Source organism: Triturus cristatus, chromosome 9 (assembly GCF_964204655.1).
Source record: "Triturus cristatus chromosome 9, aTriCri1.1, whole genome shotgun sequence".
NCBI classification, from domain to species: Eukaryota; Metazoa; Chordata; class Amphibia; order Caudata; family Salamandridae; genus Triturus; species Triturus cristatus.
Genome location: NC_140592.1, coordinates 1135058350 through 1135083092, shown reverse-complemented (window position 1 = coordinate 1135083092; position 24743 = coordinate 1135058350). Strand labels below are relative to the sequence as shown.

The 24743-nt window shown below is 46.6% G+C and overlaps 1 protein-coding gene and 1 long non-coding RNA gene across 3 annotated transcripts in view; one reads left to right on the top strand and one right to left on the bottom strand.

Moving 5' to 3' along the window:
• Positions 1 to 24743, bottom strand: part of LOC146799491 (uncharacterized) — a 246151-nt gene that overhangs the window by 41379 nt on the left and 180029 nt on the right. The gene's annotated exons all lie outside the window — the stretch shown is intronic.
• Positions 427 to 24743, top strand: part of DNAL1 (dynein axonemal light chain 1) — a 281387-nt gene continuing 257070 nt past the window's right edge. Inside the window, exon 1 of one of the 2 annotated variants that reach the window (XM_085627053.1) lies at positions 427 to 516. In XM_085627053.1, the coding sequence (XP_085483179.1) occupies positions 514 to 516 (3 nt within the window). In that variant the 5' untranslated portion in view covers positions 427 to 513. Of the gene's footprint in view, positions 517 to 621; positions 718 to 24743 lie in introns of those variants that run through there. The other variant, XM_085627054.1, reaches the window with a different exon arrangement.

The window sequence follows — 24743 nt, the reverse complement described above, 5'->3', positions numbered from 1 at the left end:
TAAAGAAAAGAGAAACATAATCGGAGCCTCCGGTCCTGACATGGAATTTCTGATGTTGACATACTTTGTATACAACTTCTGAGTGCCTTTGTGACATTTATTTTGTATCACCTCATTTTGAATTTTGAGGTACAGTTTTGCTCACACATAGTTGGAAAACATGTCCCACAAAAGGAAAACGACATTGAAATTAAATGAAATGTTGAATCCGCAAGGCATGGGAGAGTATGCCGACACTGACTTTTGTTAGAGGTTGTTTAAAGCGATTACGGAGTTATTCTGATAACCTGACTGTCACATTTAGGAGCGATGGCTTTACCCTTTGGCTTCTTTGAGTGTAGGGAGCAAGGCACAGAGTTTAGTCTTTCTTCCTTGGCTATGAACACGGTCTAAATTATAGTCTCGCACTCTATGGTTACTTGCTCCGCCCCCCTTCCCAGGAAACACCTAGAGCTGCGCATGCGTGGATGAACCGCGTACCTTAGCAACGGGAGCGGTGACAGTAGCAACGCTATGGTAAGCGGAGGGGAGCGGGAGTGGGGAAAAATCGGCCTTGAATTCGGGGTAATACAGGGAGAAACTGCACGCGTCACGTCTGTTATTGTGACGTCCTGTCTTGGCAAGGTTTGCGGTGCAGAAGGCTGTGCTGCTGCTGGAAAAGTATAGCAGAGCTGGAGGGTGGTAAAGGATGTACATCGAGGAGCATTTGGCTGACTTGTGAGTTTATTGTTTGGACAAAAAGAGGACAGGACTGAGGAGAACATGATTGGACCCAGTTCCAACCTTCTTTCAGTACCTGACATTTTTCTTGACCTCAGCACCGAGACCTCTACCCTTCGACTGCCTTCCAAAGCTCTGCCGCTACCCAGTAACGAGACACTGGGTAGTAAGTAGGCTGCATTCGAAAAAGTAGAGAAATTCGGGATAAAAGTCTAGAGGGTTGTGATAATCGCAACTGCGGAGGGAACCGGTCTACTGCGAAAGGAAAAAATGAAAGCTAGAAGAGCAAAGTTGAGTTAATTAGGGGTCGTCAAGGCGTACGGACGGCAAGGGGTGGCGGGAGGGCACCCTTCAAGACTCCTACCTTTCACCTCGAGGCCTTTCAATATCTTTGAGCTGTTGGATTCTCAGGGACCCCCTCAGCATATCCTGCGTCACATCATTTTGAATTACGCCACTTGGGTGCGTCGTGGTAGATTGGGGGAAAGAATTGGGTTAAGCTGTAGAGGTAAAAGCTGAAGAGTAGGGTGTCTTGGATGTGCCAGAACAGTCCTGGTTGTTCGCCGTCTGTCCTGACCACTTTAAATATATTTCGCAATGTCGTCGTTTTCCGAGAATATGAATTTAACATAGAGACGGGCACTATTTCATGGATTCCACTACAGGATTAGTTAGGAGCCCTTATGGGAAAGAAATGTAATTAGCACAGATGGTGATGTTCATTAAAGTTACAGTTAATTACCCTTAGAGAGTCTGTTTTTCTGTGCTGGTAACCACTTTTAGTTAAGTCAATTTGTACCCCTTGGTCGATGAAAAAGTCTAGTCTTACTTTTGTTTTGTTTTTAAAACTTTCTTTATTGATTTACAGTCAAACAATACAATGGAAGTATTTATGCATAAACATTCAGCGCATTACCAGTATATTAAGCTCGCAGTGTTCCATGTCTGTTGGCCCCTGACGGTGACAATACGGTATCCATTCATAAACCTGTGCATAATTGACTTTACATTAGAGCAATACATATGACATCAGATAAAAGGCAGTGCTAGTCAGTTGTTTCACATTCTTAGCTGGACTATGCGGTCTTTTCGCTTTTACAATGGTTTCCAAACGCACGTGTGTCATAGCATGTCAGGGCTTTTTAGGATGGAATATATGTATTTAGGGATAGCATAACCCATTACTCGTAAGATAGTTACATACAGGGCAGTGGCTCATTCCCTCGTGTTACTCTAGGATGCATTCGCCTCAGATTCAGCAGCTTGGTTCTCGCTCGATTTCGCTAACAGGTAGCATGTCGGGGGTCCCCAAATATCTCTAGGTCTAGAGGTCCTAGGTAATAGTTCCGCATAAGTAGTGAGTTGCTCCTGACAAAATACTAAGTCATTAAGCCAATCCTTGAATTTAGGCGCCCTCCCCCTGCCCCAACGACACGCCGCCCACCTCTTGGTCATTAGCAGTGCGAGGGCTACGTACTTGCAGTGTGCTGCCTGTAATGGCTTAACGAAGCCCAGCAGGGCCAGTAACGGTGTACGCTCAATGTGGGTGCCTGTCATCAATTTCAAGGCTGCGAAGACTTGATTCCAGTAGTCATGCACTACTGGACACTCCCAGGCCAGGTGCAGAAAGTCATCTCCCGAGGCCTGGCATCGGTCACATCTGTCTGAGTCTCGTAATTTTTATCTGTGCATCTTGGCTGGGGTATAGTATAACCGATGGAGGAATTTGTAGTGTGTTATACATAATCTGCTGCTGGCCGAAACCTGTTCAGTCTGCGAACAGCAGTATTTCCATTGCTCGTCGGTCAATGCAAGGCCTATTTCTGTACTCCAGTGTGTGCGTGATAGTGTAGTCGGTTCCACCCTTTGTGTGTGTACTGTGTGGTATATAATTGAAACGAGGCGGCCTGCCATCGTGTTTTTTAGTATCAACTGTAGTGGAGTAAGCACTGGGGGTTCAGCTGGAAACTCCGGGGTTAGAGAGTGGACACCTTGTCTGAGTCGTGTATATAAAAAGACATCCAATGGAGTTTGTTGAAGTCCCTGAAATATGTGCTTGGCCGTTCGGAATTGGCCATTGTGGTATAGGTCCCCCCAGGTTTTAATGTGCGTTTGTTCCTTGAATTTATGGAATGCTGTCTCCTGGAGGAGGGGCATTTTCGGATGATACGTGAGAGGCAGCAGTGAGGAATAAAGCAGGGGGGTTTCCAGCATGCGACCAATGCGCTGCCATGCTGTGATTGTCCATGTGACAGTGGTTGGTGTTTTTTTTTCGATTGCCGGGGGTGTTATATAATGCGCCATCAATGGGGATGGGGTCTGCCAGCCAGTGCTCCGATCTAGTCTTACTTTTGTGTTTGTGGAATGTCCCACTTTTTGGCTTTCGAAATCTGAAGCCATCGCCAGTGGCGATGGAGCTGTTGATGCGCTTTAAATGAGTTGTTAATTGCAAAACTGAGGGCTGAATAAAAAATATGCTAGCATTCGCGCCAAGAATTTTCAGTTTTATTAAGGGCACGGAGGCAAAGATTATGCTTTCTCTCTACTGAAAAATTAACAGCTGCCAATAAGAACATTCATAACATATTGAAAGTAAAACATTCCCAGAATGCTTAGCATCACATTGTAAACACCGTAGAGACTAGCCCTATAAATAACTGTCCACACCGGAACACTTCCTCTTTCTTTGCCCAACGAGCAGAGTCCAACTTGAACAGAATTATAGTCCCAAAACAGCGAAACATATCCTGATCACAGCAGACCGGAGATCCATCAGGAACTGTAGAACATGTACATGACGGTCAAAGACCCTTCCATTCTAAACGTGTACCATGGTGCTTTAATCGCCTTTCTGATCATTGCCTGAAACAAAAGACGTACTCGTAACAATTGTTTTAACTTGCATCTCAGGGTGGGTCACATGACAGTTATGCATCATAATCAGTACCCTAGGCGGGATAATCTTCGCCTCCGTGTTCTTAATAGAATTGAAAATTCTTGGCACGAATGCTGGCACATTTTTTATTCTATTACAGGACCGAAGGCTTCAGATTATGCTAATTTAACGCTTACCTAAAACAACAGAAGCAACATCACCCACAGGTTTGTAATAAAACTGTTTGAAAGTAGAACTAGAAGACCAATCAGCTGCTTTCATGATATCTTGTATACTAGTACATAACATAAATGATTTGGATGCCATAGCGTCTGACTGAATGCGCTCCAAATAAATCCGTGTCAATACCGGCCTCTGACATTAGAAGTAGAAGACCAATCAGCTGCTTTCATGATATCTTGTATACTAGTACATAACATAAATGATTTGGATGCCATAGCGCCTCTGACTGAATGTGCTCCAAATGAATCTGTGTCAATACCGGCCTCTGACATTACATATCTAAGCCACCTGGCAATCGTAGCAGAGGTAACCAGTTTGAAAGGTTTTTGCAAAGCAATTAACAACCTTGAACAACCATCTGGTCTGAACGACCGTGTAGACTGTTCATATACTTTAAGACATTTGACAACACAGAGTGATTCATTTAAAGGAAAGGCATTGTAATCAATAGATCTGGAAAAAGTTTTAGTGCAAGCAGTTATCACAAAATATACACTTAAAGAGAAAAGATTCTACCCTCCAAGTCTAACACCTTAATGTCAGAAACCCTGCGACATGCAGATAAACATAACAGCATGGCCAACTTAGCAGACAATTGTTTTCTGGATAGTAATTCATTACTAGGCCATTGTTCAAATAACTGCAATACCTTAGACACATCCCATAAAGAGGTATACTTAGCCTTAGGAGGGTTCACAATCCGTATCCCTTTGAGAAGTTTATACACTATCGGGTGCATACCAACAGGCCTGCCCTCTAGGTGTGCATGGCCCACGGAAATAGCTGACTGGAAATTGTTCACCAATCTATAGGATAAACCATCAGTGGCTTTTTGAGATAAAAAATTTTAAACTTGAGAGAAATCTGCTTCCACGAGATCCAAATGTCTCTCCAAGCACCAACCCAGCCAAGCCTTTCATGCGGAACCGTATCTCTTCCTGGTAGATGGGGCCCAGGCTTGTTGATTAAAACTGGAAGCTTGCTCACGAAATTCCTGACAAAGACCACTGTTGCCGGAAAGCTTCCAGGCCATCGGGGACAGCTGCCCCGCGTGGACTAATGGGTGGAGCGCCCCCTGAGGGCCCTGGAGCATCCTCGGAAAACACGGGAGATGAATTGGAGAGTCGCAAGCCATCTCCAACAGGACAGGAAACCATGGCTGCGACTTCCAAATCGCAGTGACCATCACAATCTCCGCTTCTTGTTGAACCACTTGATTCGCAACCCTGGGTATTCGAATGAATGGGGGAAATGCATACTGGATGTTCTGGGACCAGTTTCGAGTGAAGGCATCGGCCGCTCTCGCTAGGGGATCTGGCCTCCAACTGAAGAAGGACTCTAGTTGGTGATTCAGCCGAGAGGCAAAAAGATCTCTTTGGAACGGACCCCACAGCGATTGGAGCTGGCGAAACCGGGATGGGTGAAGATTCCAGTCGCTGTAATCTTTCAGGTGACGAGATTGTCAGTCCGCTACTGCATTGTCTCGACCCGGAAGGTACTCACCGTGATCTGATGTGCTAGGCAATAGCGCCAGACATCCTTGGCAATCTCCGCCAACATCAGGGATCTGGTACCCCCCAGTTTGTTTTATACCTCACAGCGGAGATATTGTTCATGCGTAGCAGAATACAACACAATACCTTCCTGGGTGAGAGAGTGCGAATCGCAAATGACCCCGCCAGGAGTTCGAGGCAATTGATATGCAACTCCAACTCCTGGAGAGACCATCTGTCCCCCCCCTCCTCCCCCCCTACCCCCCATGGTCACCTAACCACAGCAGGCTCCCCAACCCGACCTGCTGGCATCGGACTCTATGATCACTTCTGGGAGAGATCCGAAGATCGCCCGTCCATTCCATGCATCGACGTATATCAACCACCACTGAATCTCCGCTCGGACATCTTCCGTCAGCGGGACTCGATCCGACTAAGGCAGGCCCTTTTGTAGGTGTCTGATCTTGAGACGTTGAAGGGCTTGGTAATGTAAAGGCCCCGGGAAAATCGCTTGTATGGATGATGCCAGTAGGCCCACCAAGCGAGCGTTCGCCCGTGAGGACATCACTTGTGTGTCTAGAGTTTTTGTCAATTCCTTCTTCAGGTCCCTCAGCTTCTGCTTGGGCAATTGAATCTGGGCCGATTGAGAGTTGATCACACATCCCAAGAATTCCAAGGACTGAGTTGGCACCAGAACTGATTTCGATATGACAAATCCCAGACCCTCTAACACTGTCATTGTTATCTGCAGGTGAAGGGTCGCCAAGGAAACTGAAGGAGCCATTATCAGGATGTCGAGGTAAACTATTGGGCGTATCCCTAGCTCCCAAAGATGTGCAATCACCGGTTTCAATAACTTTTTGAAGCGCCGAGGAGAGACCGAAAGGCAGGACCAAATATTCCAGGCGTCTGCCGCGCCATTGGAACTGAAGGAACTTGCGGTGAGGTGGAAAAATGGGAGCTGTCAGGTACGCGTCTTTGAGGTCGAGACGGACCAACCAATCTGCTTGTCTCAAGATGTCCGCTATGAGATGGATTCCTTCCATCTTGAAATGACTGTAAAGCACAAAGCAATTGAAGTCTTTCAGGTTTAGTACCAACCTGTAGCCGCCGCCTCTCTTCTGCACCAGAAAGACGTTGCTGCAGAAGCCCGCATGCCCCTCTTTGCAATAGGCGACTGCGTGCTTCTCCAGTAAGTCCTCTATTTCGCGATCTATAAAAAGTTTGTCTTGCTGGGCAAAATACAGAGCTGGTGTGAAATACTCCTGCGAGGGAGTTTGAAAGAAGTCTATTCAAAACCCTTGTACTGTCTGGAGAACCCAGGCGTCCTGAGTAATGACGCGCCAATTGTGAAGAAAATGGCGAATACGACCCCCCCCCCAAAGGATACAGAGACAAGGGCTTACCTGCTGTAATTTGAGGTTGGAAATTTCCCCTCTGGCCTCCTCAATGGAAACGGCGCCGGTTGAAACGCCTTGTGGGGTAAAATGTGCCTTCTCTGGTGGGATCCTGGTAGTCGGCGCGGCCGTAACCCCCTCTGGGGGGACCTTGCTTGGTACTGACGGCCTGGCGAGCGGCCTCTGCCTCGCCCGGCCTGTCCAAAAAGGCCTGTGTGAAACACCCTTTTGATATTTGTCTGGGCCTTATCCAATGACGTGAAAGTCCCTACATATTTGGAGACCTCTTTTACAAAACGCTTCCCGAACAAGAGGCCGTCCGCCAAGGGACCTGGTTCAGCAGCTGCTAACTCGGTTAAGTTGGTATCTTTGCGCATCAGGAGTGACTTTCTGCGCACTGCTGAGGTGGCGCAATTCGCGTTGCCCAAAAAACAGATGGCACGCTGCATCCAACCAGCTAGAATATCCAGGTCAATCGGGTCGTTGGATTCCTTGGCTAGGAGGGCTAACTCCAGGATCTTGGACAAGGGATCGATGGTATCCAACAACTTATCCTGGCACCCTCGCCACGCTCCGATCGATGCCTTTCTTAGGGTCTTTTGTTGCATTTTTTTTTAGGAAAGCCAGCATATTCGGATCAATATCGGGAGTCTCTGCGACTTTGTCAGGTACATCCGGGCGTAGGCATTCTGACCGAAGTCGGTTCCTGACTTCTCTGTCGAAGGAGCGCCTCAAATTCTGGTGTATGTAATCTGCAACCTCCGGAGGAGGTGCCCAATCAGATGACCTCGGATGTATGATCTCTTGTGGATTGAAGTCAAACGGATTGGCAGGCTGATAGACTGGGGGAGATTGGGAATGTATAGAAGGTCTCTTGGCCTTTTTCTTCTTAGGAGATGCCGTGTGACCAGTTGAATCTGTGTCTGTACCAGTATCGGTGTCAGTATATACTTTAGACGATGAAGGCAAAGGGTTGGAGGCTCCAGAGTAAGGATGATCCCGTGTCGAAGGGGGAGGGAGCTTGGACAAAGCCTGAGCATGCGGCCAACTGGGTGTCTTGTTACTAGCGGTGTTACCTCCCTGGGAGGATGTGGATGGATTCCCAGTATCTTGTTGGAGCATGCCATGTTTTTGGCAACATTTTCCGATTGCGCCGTGATGGGCTTCAAGGCGGCCGCAAGCTCTTTGTTAGCAGTCTTAGGAACCGCTACTTCTACCGCTTTATTGACGGAGTCTTGAACAGAAGCATCAAGGGCATTAACAAGGTCGTATATATAGGTTAATATATAATAGCCTGCACACAGCTTTGGCCTGCCTTATTCTTCAGCCCAGGTTAGGCGTCTGTCAGGGCACAGGAAGGACAAGCTTGCGCTCCAGACCGCGTTTGAAAAGACGCGAGGAGGAACAATAACTAGCATCGCGTAGCCCAAAAGGAGCCCAAAACAAGCCCAATTGTGCTACGTGACGTGAGGCTCTGCAACAACACGGGCCCGATGAGGGAAGGCTCCGCGCACCGCCCGGAAGACGCGCAATGTGTCTGGTGAAAGGATCCAGGCAATCGGAAGGTGAGAGCACGTCTTTAAAAGTAACCGCCATCTTCCAAGAGCCCAATGCAAGCCTTAGCGTGAAGCAATGTCAGCCACAATCGTTCAATACATCTGCGCGCAATGAGAAAAACACAGCGCATTAATTCGAAAATCACAGTATTCCAGACAATTAATAATAACGCAAGTATAAGCAATATAAAGAAATTAACTTCGTATGAGTTATGGCAAGAATAATATCGAGCACTTAACTCTGGGAGGAGTAGCAAAGAAAGAGGAAGTGTTCCGGTGTGGACAGTTATTTATAGGGCTAGTCTCTATGGTGTTTACAATGTGACGCTAAGCATTCTGGGAATGTTTTACTTTCAATATGTGTTGAATGTTCTTATTGGCTGCTGTTAATTTTGCAGTAAAGAGAGAGAAAGCATAATATGAAGCCTCTGGCCCTGTAATAGAATTACGCAGTGGTCGGTGAGATTAATCAGTCGACGTCTGGCTGGAATTATGGGGAACAAGTGAAACAAATCGGACTGTGTATGTATATGGTGGAGGAGACAGCAGCATGCAAGTGGCCGGAGGGCTTAATGTGGGGATGAAAGGGTTGAGGATCGAAGGGGGCAGAGCTGAATATGTGCGGAGTGTGAGCGGATGATGAAGGTCTCACAGGGCAGGATGAGTGCTTAATTTGAGCCGATGGTTTCCGGTGCTCCACACCGGCTCTGGTGACAGTCTACCACATTGTGGCATTGTCTATCAAAATTTGAGATAAACCGTGTTTAATCAGTTAATATACAATACAAATTCATAGCATCTGTCACCACACAATTATTATAGCTCTGGGTGGCCAGGAATTGATTGAATTGTCACACTTGTAGGAAGGAGGTGATGGTTAGTACTTGGTTTGGTTCTGTCATTGGCAACGCTCACAGGGTCAATGGGTGGTCTAGACTGTAGTGGCCTCCCATGACGGGGGAAGGCACTTGCATTTATGCAAATTAAGCTCCGGGCAGGATTGAGCTGTGTACGTACCGCAGGATATGTCGTGCTTCCAAGGGGAAGTTAGAGCCCTAAGACTGTTGTATTAAAGTTCTGAAAATTGCAGCTGTGTGCTGGGATGGGGTTGCGGGAGGCAAAACGATCAATCTTGAGCTCGGAAACAAGGGGCAGAACGACTGGTGAAGGAACCAGATGCGTTCGCAGATACTCATACATTTGGTGTGTTAGTTTAATGGATGCAAATTAAGGCTACAACCCACAAAACGCACTGATTTGAACATTAATATACTGGTTGCAACATAGCATAAAGGAAAAGGGGAGCCTGAAGCCTGGGCCATCCAAATGAGAATTAGTTGTAAACTAGATCTAGGATATATTCAAGATTAGGGGGAGAAGTCGTATTAAAGGTTTGCTTTACAATCTCCAAAAGTATACCTTCAACTAACAAGGATATAAAAAAATCTACCAGCTACCCTAAGAGTCACAAGTTTTCTCCTGAAAGAAGATACTTTCTTAAGACGTGGAACCCTCACACACCAATATGTGGCATGCTTCATCATTGGTCTCTCTCCTTATTCGGGACAGGTATATCACCTGACCAAATGGGCTCCTTCCTGAGGAGCTTTTGTCATGAACTCATATCTTTCTGAGCCCAATGAAGGAGAAAAAACATTTGTTTTAAAGGCTCCTGAATGGCTAATCCAATTTTGACATTTCATACTACGTGCTAATGCTGTATTTTACTTGCAGTTAGTGTTATGTGTCACCAATCTTCTGTAAAGCATAAGACGTCTGTGTAGACGATGGGCATATCACCAATATTGAGACTAGAAAATGAACCATCTTCAGGAGAGAAATGCAGTCTGTGGAATGTAACCCAATAAGTAACCCAGGACAGTGCGATTACTATTGTCCTCACATGCAGTCCAGGGGTGGGAGGGTTGTTATCTATACTGTTCCAATGCTGGGTAAGTTCCTCTGACAGGTGAGCGGGATGGGGGCGACTATCCAGTTACTCGTTCTCAGTCATGGCTCAGGCCCTCTAGAGTCACCATGGAGGCCTCTTTCTTCCATCGACTGTCTTGACCAGGTTACACTTCTTGGTTGGTCCCAGTGGCCCCTCTGGCATACAGGGTCACTGTTTCTTCTTCTGCATACATGCTCTGGCTTGATAGGCCCAGCAACAATCTTCACGGTGGCCCCACCTGGCATTCAAGTTCACGGACTTGATGCTGCACATCGGTAATGACCCGTTTGGTGCAGAAACGGTCACAGCTCACATCACAGCAGCTCTCCTCTGGCATACAGGGGTTACTGACTTTTCCCTGCACACTGGCAACAACTCGATTGGTGCAGCAGCTGTCTCCTTAGACCTTGCTACATGGACCCACTTGCCAGGATTCCCCCCATGAACTCGCTCCCTTCAACCCTCCCCTCTTCCTCGCAGGGCATACTGATCTTGGCAGGTGCAGGTGCTCCAGGCTGCACAGCAGGTGGTCTAGGATTCCCTGGGCGATGTCCCCTCACCAAGCTAGTAGACTAGCAGGCCTTAGCCCCCAGTCCTGGTCACAGGCAGAGGTCTTGCATAGCTTCTCCTCCCTGCACAGTCCAGCTGGCTGCTGGACAGCTGACACTTTTGGGGCCTCAAATTCCTCTTCTTATAGTCCATTTCCAGATGCCAAATGTAATTTAGAGTCAGACTTTGAAGTTTATGTCGGGGGGTCTGCTTCCTTTTCAAGTGCCCACTGCTCTGCTCTCTCTTCCTCCTGAAAGCAGTCTGTAACAGCATGAGCGGCTCCAAATCTGATAGCCCCACAACACAGACCATGAGAGTGAGTAGAGAGTCGCTCCTGGATGTCAGCCACAGTGATGTGTATCAAAAAGTTACCCAAGGGCCTCAAACCTACTCTTTATGGTTCTTCTATCAGCTCCATCTCCTTCCTGACATGTGACCCAGCTAACTTCCCAATGACCTTTCTCCAAATAAAAGAAGACCCTTGGAAGTGTAGTGGAGAGTCTGGCTCTCCCTTCCTCCAGTGTGTCCAACCCAGCTTACAGGAATGCAACAATACACATCTGTCGGGGGATTCCTCAACCTCCTCTTTCTCCATTCAGCCCTGGATCTTCCAAACTGGAACCCAGAGTCTTCCATGTAATGCACCATTCACAGGCGCACATGCATATAGCATGCACACACTGTGCAGCACCATATCCTTCATTTATTTTTACCATGCGCATGCACACATACACCCAGCACATGCACACATACACCCAGCACATGCATATAACTTATATACATTGCTCAGTACTGCATTATCCCTCTATAGTACCATTCACAGGACTCATGCTGAGACATACTGCGCAGCACTATACACCAAACCAATGTATGCCCAAGGTGAGTTAAGCCCACAGCAGCAGAACTTTAAATGAGTGAGCCAATAGGCCTCACTCCAGTGACACAGATAAAAAGCCCTGTTCACTCTTTCTGATCACTACACAATATGATGCCACCACCACGCTCATGCTGCTTAACTCCTGGTAAAGGTAGTAGTCTTTCTTCGCTATGAGGGTAGTGCTATGGGCGCCCCTTCCTGTCCCAAAAGACTGCAATCCATGAGACTGTTCTATGTCATGGCGCACAGGCGTTATCGGTGTTCGTCTATGACAACAAAAATCAACATTAGGGATCCAGACATTATTTCAATTGGGGGGCACTCTGGCAGGTTTGCACGTCCATCGCCATGCACGGGACTTTTCCGTCCCCAACAGGCACACAATCCCATTTCTCAGAGGGTGACCCTCTTCATCCTTGATGGAGGCTGACATAGACAAATCCACTAAGTTACTTACTCCTTGTACTAGCTTAATCATAGTGTCTCAGTGAATCAACTGTGGCATGACAAATCTAAAATCTTAGATCATCAAATTTATCTGGTGTCCAACTGAGAAGAAGTTTCACCATGTATGTTATCTACTTCTCTACCAAACAGATGCTAGATTTGTTCCAATTAACAGTGGGCAGAAACACAGACAGTATAATATTTCATCTTTGACATAAGTCATGTTACCTTCACGAAGAGACACAAAATGAGTGTCACCTAAGCTGCTATTCCCTTATCTACACAGTGGTTCATAAGGAGACCGGCCAATGGCTCGGTCATTAAGATGAACAATATTTAGAACAGAGTGCAGCCTCTCTTGCTTTTCTCACTGACCTTGCTAAGTACTAGCAAAACCTTACAGAAGCTCTAGGATGACTATTTAAAAGCTTAATTTGTCTCACTATACAAGCATCAGATTTTATCCACGCTAGTGTTTTGAACGGGTAGCCCCACCACTTTCAGTATCTAACAATGCCACTATCCACCCGTCAGCATTACCTATAAAAGCCTGCATAGATATAGCAGTCTAGCTGCATAGAAAAAGCACAGTTGATCATTCTCAACTAACTGCAGAAGGTATCTTTGCGCATGACTACAAGTTCTATTATCAGCAAATTTGGGTTTAGACTCGAGACAATATCGTTTTATGTGTTCTGTGGGATGTTTCTTAAACATCTTTGGTGGTTTTGTTGCAAAATTCCTGCCTCATCCAACCTCTCAGCCATCTGTAGCAACTTTGATGCCAACTATGCCTTACAACATTTAGTTCTGCTGGGAGTCTATTGGTTTAAGAGTTTTACAATTGCTTTAATTGCTTCAATAACAGCTCTCACCTCATGTTTTTGTTAAGTTCCTCTACCCCCATCCTTCTTTTGAATAGTTAGTCTGGGTATGTCCACCTCCTCCAATATGTTCGTCTCTTACTCTTGGTTGGGTGGTGGTGGTAGCTGGTAAAGCAGCTTATAGTACATTTTTAAAGCCTCCACGTTTCTATTTGGGTCATGGTTTGTGCGTCTTGTCACCATCATTCATTAGCAGATTACCTGATTAATCCTCTTTTATATTGCCTGGTTGCATATTTGTTTTTCTTTTTAAGACATTTCATCCTGCTTGACGACCTATCTGTAGTCCGGTTCATTATAGTAGTGATGTCTCCTGCATACAGAGAGAGTTGAATAACTCCCAGCATTTTCCATGAGCTCTATGAAAACTGATTTGGATCATCTACATTCTGGCCATGTTTGTTAACCAGTGTCCAGCATTTATCCGCACCGTTTCTATTAGTGTGTATGCCTTTAGGTGTCAATAATTAACCCATTAATTTTGAGTCCAATCAAATTGTCACTGCTCTCTCAGAGTATGTATTTTAGGAAGAGTTGTTACATCAAACACTCAAAAGGGGATGAGAGAAGGGCTTTCAGAGAGTCTAAGCCACTGAAAGTTGCTCTAAGTAGCATTCCCTCCCACCGTTATTCGCTCACTGTGACACTCTAGATCTAGACAGACTCCCATCTTATGCATATCGGTGCTGACACTGACACTGCTCCTCATGCGAATAGTCCATCCTGAACTTCCAGGCAAAGCCTCTGTTGGAGGGGGAACAAGAGCAACCCCAGACCAGTTTCAGACTGGTTATACCTTGTCAGTGGTATAACTTGTATCCTGTGGCACAGTTAACAAGTAACTCCCATTGGGACTTTCCTGTGTCTATGTAAGGTGTTACATCAAACACACAAAAGAGATGCAAGAAATGCTTTAAATAGTATAAGCCACAGGCAATCACTCTGGGTAGCATTGCAACCCATTGTTTTTTTTTTTTACATATTGTGATACTCTATACATAGGTCCACCTTCTGCAAATCACTGCTTACCCTGCTCTTTATGGGAACAATGCACACCAAAATGCCAGGTTAGGACTCCTCCAGAAGATATAGATTGAACAAAATGGAAATTAAGATGGAACTCTTGAGATACACCGCAAGGCATTGTCTCACTACTGGAGGAGTGACTGCCTGACTTCAACATCCAAGAATGCTTAGTTCGGGATTAGACTTAGTAGTAAGTAAATAAGTTTATTGGGACAAATGTCCATAAAACATGATAAAACAAGTAAACTACAATAAATATTTCAGTACATGGTGCCTAATAAAATGATCAACATTTTCAATCAAAATTACAATTACAGATTCTTGTCTGCTATCCTTCTATTTTTGATATAAAGCTGGAAACATGCTAAACCTACTGCTAGATTGAAAAAAATATATATGTTAACCAATAATGCGATTGCTTCCTAACTGGACCATGCCTGGTATTTACAAATGGACGTTTTAAAAACTCAGTATGGGCAAATTTAAAAAACACATAGTCTATAAGAATATGACATATCTAAGAGTTCATTTTTAAGGAAGATAGGCAAACACCATTTTTATCCCATTCTGGTCTTGAGAAAATTGGGTTACACCCAAGCCGTACTTTATGTATTTCTGAACAAAGTTTAGGATCAGATAAATTAGGAGCACAAGGAAAGGGATCTGCATGCCCTACAGTTTTTAATGTAGGTCTAATAGGCGTTCTTGTCCTGCCTATATGAAAATTGCAATGCTGATTCCTTCGGCAAGAGTTTGTTAGGTACTGTCATGTAGTTCCTACAAATCCGTAGGATCTGCGCATTGTTCGGACTACATAAACGAAGGGCTTGGTATCTAGACTGATTCCGGACACCCCCGCAGGATATGTTGGCCTATAGACCAGCTAGTTCACAGTGCTATTGTAAGCCCCCTAACCTACCAGGGAGCGAATGGTTTCTGGCAACCAATGAACATGACAGCCCTGTCTCCTCAGGGATCGTGGAAACCGTACAGAACGTTTCACTCAGTCTCTTGTGCTCACCAAGTCTCAGAGAAATATACAGAGAATACACAGTTGGACGTTTTCAATATAATTATTGAACCAATGTCATTCTTGCAAAAAATGTGTGCTGCTATGATTAGTAGACCGAAGCAGATACATGTGATTACAAGCACCAAAAGCATGACTAGTAGGTAGAGTTCTACCTTGGTGCTAAACAATGTATATATGCAGGCATGTAAAACAAGGCAGTAATTGGGCATACTCCTACGATGTGAACCCTACTCTAAGTGTACCTAGAGTGTATGTATGTGTAGAGCCAAGAATCACCCCCCCCCTCCCCCCAAGGGATGATCCAACCCCATTAACTGATGGGATAGAGTAAAATACCCCGTCTTGGTCATGAACCGGACACTCCTCAGGAGATGTCGGACCGCTGTGTGGTGATTTCTCAGCTTGAAATGACTTCGGTGTCTACAGAAGTTCCTCCTCTACTAATCTATTGGGATGCTCATAATTGAGAGCAACCTTGCGATGTCGCATAGATGAATGATTTTAGGGATATATAGATATTCCTGTCGACCCCGTGGATGAAGATAGTGATGACATTTGTATGTGGTGTGAAACGAGACATTGTACATGACGTTCAGGGCGTTGTGATAATGTTGTGCGAAGCTAGATGTAAGAAGAAGTTTAGTTGAGGAGAAACTAATCCAACGTTGTCATACATGCAAATGTGTGCCAAAGGTTGCAGCTGGAAATGTTTTGTGAGGACAATGTAAGAAATGAGCTGCTTCGCTACATGGGCCTAACTTGGGGAATATAACAGTACAACTGCCATATTAATGTTGTGCCTAGCGAAATGTGCAGGGATGTAAATTCATTTACTCTATTAACCACAGCCCTGGTCCATGCCCTTTCATGAGAGGAGATTTCTTCCCGACATAACTTAGATATTTTGTTTGAATAGATATCAGTGGACAGCTGATGAAGTTTAGAGAGGAAGAAAACCAAATCTGGACTTTGCCACAAAGGTGTGTCAAAAGCTGCTACTGTGGCTTTCTGTAAAACGAGGACAAAGGAGTCCCTGCCTGTCAATATGCAAGGCATATCTGCAGATTTTTAGTGAGCCCTTTTTGATGCTACAACTGAAAATCATATTGATGATTGCCCAGGAGCTGTTGTTTGTTGATGCAGCTCATAAGTTGTAATGACACACATCTCTTTATGTCTTTTCCAAGTTGAGGTAGGTTAGAGATAGGCCTTTAACTGTGAAGATAAGATTGACCTTGGAGGTTTTGGAACTGGGGTGATTGGTCAATCTGGGAAGACTTCAAGGGGGAGAGGAGGATTGATCAGGATGAACCACAGTGAAACAAACAGATTTGACATTTGCTTTGAGTTTTGGATAGATGAGCTGGCTATCAGCTGGGGTGTTGTCTGTTTCATCAAATATTCTACTGCCTGGCTGAAGATATGTGAGCAGTTACCAGTTCCGTTTATTGGCTCCTTGTGGGCTTTCCCTACATTTCCCCCACCCCCAGCGGGGAAGACTGGGAATAAACACTGCGACCTTTCCTAGTCTGCCTCCATGATGTGTTGGGGTGAAATTCACACCCTTCTGCAGTTTGCAGACAGGGGTTGGTTGCCAAGCATCCTGTAGTAGTTTTAGATGTCCTTGATTATGCAGTTGCATTAATCTTTCCATTTGTGTTTTGGTTTCTGGTGGTGCCCGGCTCTACCTGCAGCTGCTTTACCACTCTAATGCCGGCGATCTTTGTTCTCTACTCCCACAGGTGCTGCTTCTGGAGAATTAATGTCTTCTTTGGATGGTATTTGTTCTAAACCCGGGTTTTCTCATAATTTTCTTCACAATATTGTTGTTTTCACATTTTATGCTTGGCAGCCATATTTCAGTTATCGTCATTCCTCTCTTTACCTTCCACTCCAGAGTCATGTTCAGCAATGACTTTCACCTGTAAATTTTAGCTTAATGAGCCTACGGACATGATCATATTTAGAATTTGTTCAAGAGAATGTTTCCCACCCCATGTCATTGGGCACCGCTTGATGTCCTGAAGCCTTCTTGGTGTTGATTTGCTTCTATTAAACTAGAACAGGTGTATCCAAACAGTTGATCTTGAGCTACCAGTAGCTCGCAGACACCTTCAGAGTAGCTCGTAGCCTTGATTTAATTTTTAAATACGCACAAGGTCAAATTTTCCTTTTAAAGATAAGGTAATATTATAATTAGGCTACATACAGCAAGGACTGATAATGAGCAGTGTTCGGTTAGATTTATGACCCAGGCAGGGACGCAGAGGTGAAGCATTGAAGTGTTTAACTCTTAATTAAAAGTCCTTGTCAACTCAGTATTGGAGCCCGAGAACAAAATTGTTTTCTTAATGCCTTTAAATGGTAGAAAATTAAAATGAAAAGTTATCTTAATGATTAAGTTAACTCTTAATTTTCATGTTCTCCCATTTCAATGTGTTGCATTCAAACAGCAGGCCTCTTGCTTCTAATAGGCACTGTGCCATATTTTTAACTGAAAAATGCTGTCATTTTTTAAAATGAAAGAAATTTAAAGAGGAGAAGTTTATTTCGATGAAACATTGTCTTAATGTCTTTCTCCACTTTCAGTGAAGCCAGTTACATCTTAATGTTTATGCAGCATGTTTCTTCACTTTAAATTCCTTCCATTTAACCAAATGGCTGAATGTCATCGTGTCTACAGGCCATTAGGAGCAAGATGCATGGTGTTTGTGAATGTGACACTTGGAAATGGGGGGGAAAAATAAATGTGTTTTGTGGAATCCATGCAAACTTAAAATTAACTCTTCAGTTTAATTTTCTCCCATTTCAAATTGTGGCCTTCACATACAGCAGACATCTTGCTCCCAGTGGCTGGTAGACCCTGTGCCATATTTATAACGGAACATTTTCCCGCACCTTAAATTTCTACCATTGGAAAAAAAACAAAATTAATCAGTTGTATGTTTGTTATACATGTAACAGTGCTGCATATGGTGAAAGGTATGTCCTGTGCCACAAGCATGTATGACACAGACTCTGTCACCTATTCACATATATCCCATTCATACACACACATGTTTATACATCTCAAAAGACCATATTCTCACTGACTCACATGGGTGCCTGACCATAGTGCCCCTAGTCAGAGTATTTTGTTCAAACCATAGTATCTGGCACTATGGACATTAGGCTTAGTCAATGAAGCATGGGGAGTGTCTGGTAAAAATGTGCAAGTTGCTAATTCAGTAACCCATGATGATTTTCACTGCTCAGAAGTAGCTCTGACTACAGAAAAGGTTGTAGACCCCTGACAGAGTAGCACGTCTGATAGCAATGCTTTGTAAAGGGAAAGTCCAGGACTGGAAATGCTGTCCGATGATGTGGGGAGATGTAACCAGTCCGGTAGCAATGTGCTCCTGCCTCTGACCTACCAATGCAGTTTGCAAAGTAAGCTTGCGCCAATGCTTCCTGCACTGTATATATCCTTTTTGGCAATGACTACTACACCACTGATTACCACTACCGGGAGGTCAATGTTCCTGCAGATGTCCTTGTTGCATCTGTGAAGCAACCTTACACTTCTGCTAACTGTCCTGCCCCTCTTCCCTTAGTGAGAAAAGTTCACACTGCTTTTTTCTTGATCTCGACCTGTCCCTTATATGACAAAGCTTGCAGTGCTCCTGCTTTTAAAAGGTAAAACACCATCCAAGCGAATGTATAAATTATTCAGATTTTAGCGTTTTTTACCTAGTTGGTAGTATGTGACCTCTTACAGAGACATGCTTCCTGATTGTGAAGCTGGTTGGTGGATTTTATGCCTGCTTTTTTTGATAGGCTTACAACCTTTGCCAAGGCAGATGTTGTGCACCTCCATGTTTTGGTTTGTCCGCCTATTCCCATTCGAGTTGATAAAATTGAAAGAATTTGCTGCAAATGAAACCAATATGCAAAGGCTTAAGACTCATTAACTTCCACAGCCAGAAGTCTGACATGCCCTACTTAGTATTGGGAAATCTTCTTTAATGACTTCGAAACAAATGTTACCATATAATATACAACACTATTAGTTTGTCCATCCAAGCACAAATTCACAGCATTAGTGTCGGTGCAAATTGTACATATAGTCTTTATATTTCACCCTTATCCTCGAATAAACTCTGCTCAAGAAACATTCGTATTCACAATCACTTTCAAGGAACTTGTCTCTCGTCCACATCAAAGGAAGGTTATGCTTTGGCAGGTAGCTTCCGGATGTGAACAGCTTGGGTGCTACGTCAGGTGAAGCAGAGAGTCCCTCCATGCTCTTTTACTTATAAGGTGTGGGGATTCCCAGCCCTTGATTTGCATTAGATTGTGGAGTAGCAGAACTTACATCACTAAGCCATCACTCTATATTGCACTCACTGGGATCCAAAATAGAGGTTTATTTGCTTACAAAGGTAGAAGAACAATGTAGTAGCATTGAGTCGATCTTGGCTTCAGAATGTTTATCAGTGGGAGCAGTGGGACTCAACCATATGTTATAAAAATTCTTGAGTCCAACACATCTGTACTCGATGGTGGCTAGCTCCTTCAGGTGAAGGCCTCCGTTCACGTTCTGAGAAAAAGTCATATTCAGATATTTATTGGTTGAAACGACCAAATGCTTAATATGATAGAGACTGTTAGTTATGGATTCCTCACCGTAAAATTACCCCCAGGCGTCGTACTGGATCCGGAGAATTTTTTCTTCAGCAGTACCCCTCCGCATCGGTAGGTGGCGTCGGTCAACTCCACGCTCGTCGTTTGCATCGTGATTGCTGGAATGACGTCGTGGTATCTACTTAGACACTGCCCCTGCGACAAAAGAGTCACTTTTTGACTCTTTTTTTCGACTTTTTGTCGACCTCTTTTCGAGTCGTCTGCCACAAGCTGATGTCTGTGAAAGACCCCCATCTTGTGTGCCTCTGGTGTCTGGAGCGCAACCACAACCCGAAGTCGTGCTCCGACTGCCAGGCCATGGCCCGAAGTCTTTGCGGGAGCGGTCCTGAAAGCTTCTGGAGGCCGGACAGTCGGCTCCGCGCCGCTCGATGTCCCGGTTGAAAGGGAGGTCGCGGAACGTGTCGCGGAGCCATCACCACCCCTCCTTGTCTTCAGGTAAGTCAAAGCACAAAAAGAAGGCGAAGAAGCATCCTCGCTCTTCGCGTTCTCCCCGTCTGTCGGCCTACGCGACGCAGGATACGGGAGGTGGTCATCTGGCTCCGCCCGCAAAGCCTGTTAGGTCGAATCCGGCCTTCCCGGGAGCCGGAGCGACCCTTGCCCAACTACATAGCTTTTACGAAGCACTCCACTCCATCTTTGGGCAGCGCAACTCCACTGGCATGCCTTTGGGCCCTGCGGACTCAGCTGGGGGTTGTAGGCCTTCAGCTTTGGCTCTGGCGCCGCAGGGATCCAGGCCTGGATCCAGATCGGCGCCGGTTAACCTTACAACACCTCTGCACCCTCTGACGCCGGTTGTGTCCCCAACCGACATCGACCCCAGCCTACCAGTCGACATGGACACAGAGTCAGACCGTCGGCGACCGACGTCAGTACCGGCGCCGACTGGTACTTTTGTACCCCTGTTCTCCCCTGGTGTTCCCTATCCACCTGAGTGACTACCAGAGGATGGCAAGGAGGACTGGGAGGGGTCTGTGGACCCTCTGGCAGACCAGTTAGAAGAACCGGACTGGAGAGATGAGTTGGGTGAGACCATTGGTCTGGACACCTCTCCAGACCATGCCGTGCTATCTCCCCCTACCGTGGCTACGAAGGAGGGATGCATCATACGCAGTGGTGTTGCGTAGGGCGGCCGAGGCCTTAAACCTTGAGCTTCCTACGGTGGCGGTCAGGACTAACCTCCTGACTGAGGTACTTCAACCGGCGGCGGCCTCTTTGGAGCCCCTGCTGCTGTTCAATGAGGCCTTCACGGACATCCTTTTGGGCACTTGATCCAAGCCCAACACTGGGGCCCCTGTGGATAGGATGATTGCCCAACGCCACCACCTGACCCCGGGCGACCCCATTTTCCTCTCCCATCACCCTACCCCCGAGAGCTTGATGGTCCAAGCTTCAACTTCCATGGGTGCATTCCCTATCGCTCCACCTGATAGGGAATCCAAGAAGCTGGACCATCTTGGGAAGAAAATGTTTTCTTTCTCCAGCTTAGGACTGCGGTCAGCGAACACCGCATGTCTCTTGGGCTGTTACTCCCGTTCTGTGTTGGACACGGTCACGAAGGTCCTGCCACCGTGCCCGGAGGAGGCCATTGTATTGCTCTCTCGTGCAGTTGCTGAAGGGCGAGACGCAGCCAAGGTCGCCATACGATGTGGACTGGAGACCGCCGACTTGCTGGGCAGGACAAATTCAACACCGTTAGGCCTGAGACGCTAACCCTGGCTGAGGTCCACTGGCTTTTTGGGTGATGTCCAAGCTACACTTTTGGACATGCCCTTTGATAGCCGTTACTTGTTTGGCAACAAAGCAGACAACGTGCTTGAGCACTTTAAGAACTCCAGGGCTACAGCCAGATCCTTGGGCCTCGCTTCTACCTCTTGCCCCACGCAGTCTGGTTTTCCCCCCTTTCGTGGCTACGGAAGGGGTGCCACGCCACGTTCCGCCCAGAGCTGCTCAAGCTGTCGAGCAGTGTGGGTCTGGGTGGGAAACGACCTTTACATCGTGGTGATTACACCGCGATGCCATTACAACGAGGTCATTACAATGACAGCATTGTTACCGCGCAATGCCAATACTACGCAAGTCATCACATCGACTTGCAGTAGATGGTGCGCTAACATTAGGAATAGTATAATTTACTATTCCAACTCCAGCCTACGCAATAGGAGGGAAGGTGTAAATTATACATTTCTAATGTCAGCTCACCATCTACTGCAAGTCGATGTAATGACTTGCGTAGTAATGGCATTGCGTGGTAACAACGCGGTCGTTGTAATGACTGGATTGTAATGCCACGCGTCGTAACGAATCATATTTGTCTGGGGGCCTGCGGGCAAGCCAGTCCCTCCTAGTTCGACCTTTCAGGCCCACCATTCGCCAGTGGGCGGCAGGATCCGCCGTCACCTCCCATACTGGCTCAACATCACGTCTGACAGGTGGGTTTTGCAGATAGTCGCTAGGGGCTACTCTCTCGCCTTCAAGACTACCCCTCCGTCCATGCCACATCAATTCCATCGCATGTCGGAGGATCACTTGGCCCTTCTCCGCCAGGAAGTGACAGCTCTCTTGAACAAAGGAGCAATCGAGCAAGTTCCTGCCCCAGAAGTAGGTTGTGGTTCTTATACCCACTACTTTCTAGTGCCCAAGAAGGACAAGGGCCTGCGTCCTATCTTGGATCTCTGGCACGTCAACCGCTTCCTCCAGAAGGAGAAGTTCAAAATGTTGACATTGGCTCAGGTCCTATCTGCCCTTGACCCTGGAGACTGGATGGTAGCGTTGGACTTGCAGGACGCTTATTTTCACATCCCCGTCCTGCCGGCCCACAGATGTTACCTACGGTTCACGGTAGGCCATGAGCACTTTCAGTTTACCGTGCTCCTCTTTGGCCTTATCAGTGCCCCTTGGTGTTCACGAAAGTGATGGCGGTGGTCGCAGCTCATCTGAGCAGATTAGGGGTTCCAGTCTTCCCCTCTCTCGACGACTAGCTGTTGAAGGCGGGCTCGCACCAGGCTGTCGTCTCCCACCTCCAGACTACGTCTGACCTCCTGCGTTCGCTGGGGTTCACCATCAATGTGCCGAAGTCACACCTGATTACCTATCAGAATCTCCTTTATATCTGAGCTGTTCTGGACACAGGGCAGTTTCAGGCTTATCCTCCCGAGCAGCGAGTCCGGGATATTTGGGCTATGATTCAGATCTTTCTGCCTCTATCCCAGGTTTCGGTCAGAATGACCCGGAGGCTACTGGGCCTCATGGCCTCCTGCATCCTGCTGGTGGACTATGCCAGGTGGCATATGAGGCTCTGCAGTGGGACCTGAAGTTCCAGTGTCACAGCGTCAGGGAAATCTTTCCGATTGCGTCCAGATTTCGGAGAGCACTACACACCAATACAAGTGGTGGTTAACGAACCAGGATTGGGTCAACGGCAGATTCCTCTCCCTTCCCCTACCAAAGTTCACAGTGGTGACAGATGCATTGCTTCTGGGGCGGGGCGGCCGCATGGGGGAGGCAGAGATCAGATGCCTCTGGTGTCCAGCAGAGTCTGGGCTCCATATCAACCTTCTGGAGCTCCGGGCGATTCGTCTTACACTGAGGGATTCCTACCTTCTGTCAAAGGAAGAGTAGTGCAGGTGTCATGGACAGCACCACCACCATGTGGTACTGCAACAAACAGGGCGGTGTGGGGTCGTGGACCCTATGTCAAGAGGCTCTTTGTCTTTGGACATGGCTGGAACATCAGGGCATGTCCCTGGTGGTTCAACACCTGGCAGGTTCACTGAACGCCAGGGCGGACGAACTCAGCGGCCAGTGCATGATGGATCACAAATGGTGTCTTCACTCTGAGGGGGTGCAAGGTCTATTTCAGCAGTGGGGAGAGCCTTGGTTAGATCTATTCTCCACCGAAGCGAACGCGCAATGTCAGCAGTTCTATGCGTTGGAATTTCCAAGACTGCACTCGCTAGGTGACGCTTTTTGTCGCGCGTTGCGGTCTTCTATATGCCTTTCCGCCTATCCCACTTCTACCCAGAGTGCTGAAGATCAAGCGCAACTGGGCCCAAGTCATTCTTGTGGCTCCAGACTGGGCACGAAGAGTCTGGTATCCTGAGCTCTTGCACATGGCAATCGATCCTCTGATCAGACTGCCCCTTCGGGAGGATCCTCCACCAGAACCTCTCCAGCCTCCACCTCCTTGCATGGAGATTGAGTGGCGACAGTTGAAAGCTTTCGACCGTCCTCCCGAAGTCTGTAACGTTATCTTGGCAGCCTGGCATCCCTCCACCAAAACGGTATACGCCTGTAGATGGAACAAAATTGTGGCATAGTGTGCAGCAAAGGCTGTGGATCCCCTTTCTGCCCCCCTTTCAGAGGTTCTCCTCTTCATTCTTTCCTTGGCCCAGCAGGGCTCTGCTCTGGGCACTCACAAGGGCTATCTTTCGGCCATATCGGCTTTTCTTCGCCTTCCAGATCAACCTTCTCTTTTCAAGTCCCCTATTATAAATCGTTTCCTTAAGGGCATTACTCACTTGTTTCCTCCCATTCCTTTCGTAATGCCCCAGTGGGACTTGAACTTGGTTCTGACCAACCTTATGTGCGCTCCTTTCGAGCCGCTACATAACTGTCCTCTCAGACTTTTGACACTCAAAACTGCGGTTTTGGTTGCCATCACCTCTGCTCGCAGGGTGAGTGAGCTTCACGCTCTTTCTTCCAAACCTCCTTTCCTGGCTGTTCATCTGGACAAGGTTGTCCATCGCACGAGGCCTTGTTTTCTTCCCAAAATGGTTACTTCTTTCCACATATTACAGACCATCACTTTGCGCACCTCCCTCACGCCCCGCAACCTTCTAAAGAGGAGGAGAGGCTGCACCGTCTGGATCCAAAATGTGCGCTTTCATTCTATCTGGATCGCACAAAACAATTCCGGGTGGATGACCAGCTCTTTGTTGGCTATTTGGGCCGCAAGAAAGGCCGGGCCTGCAAAAGCGGACCATCTCTCGATGGGTCATTCTTTGCATCAA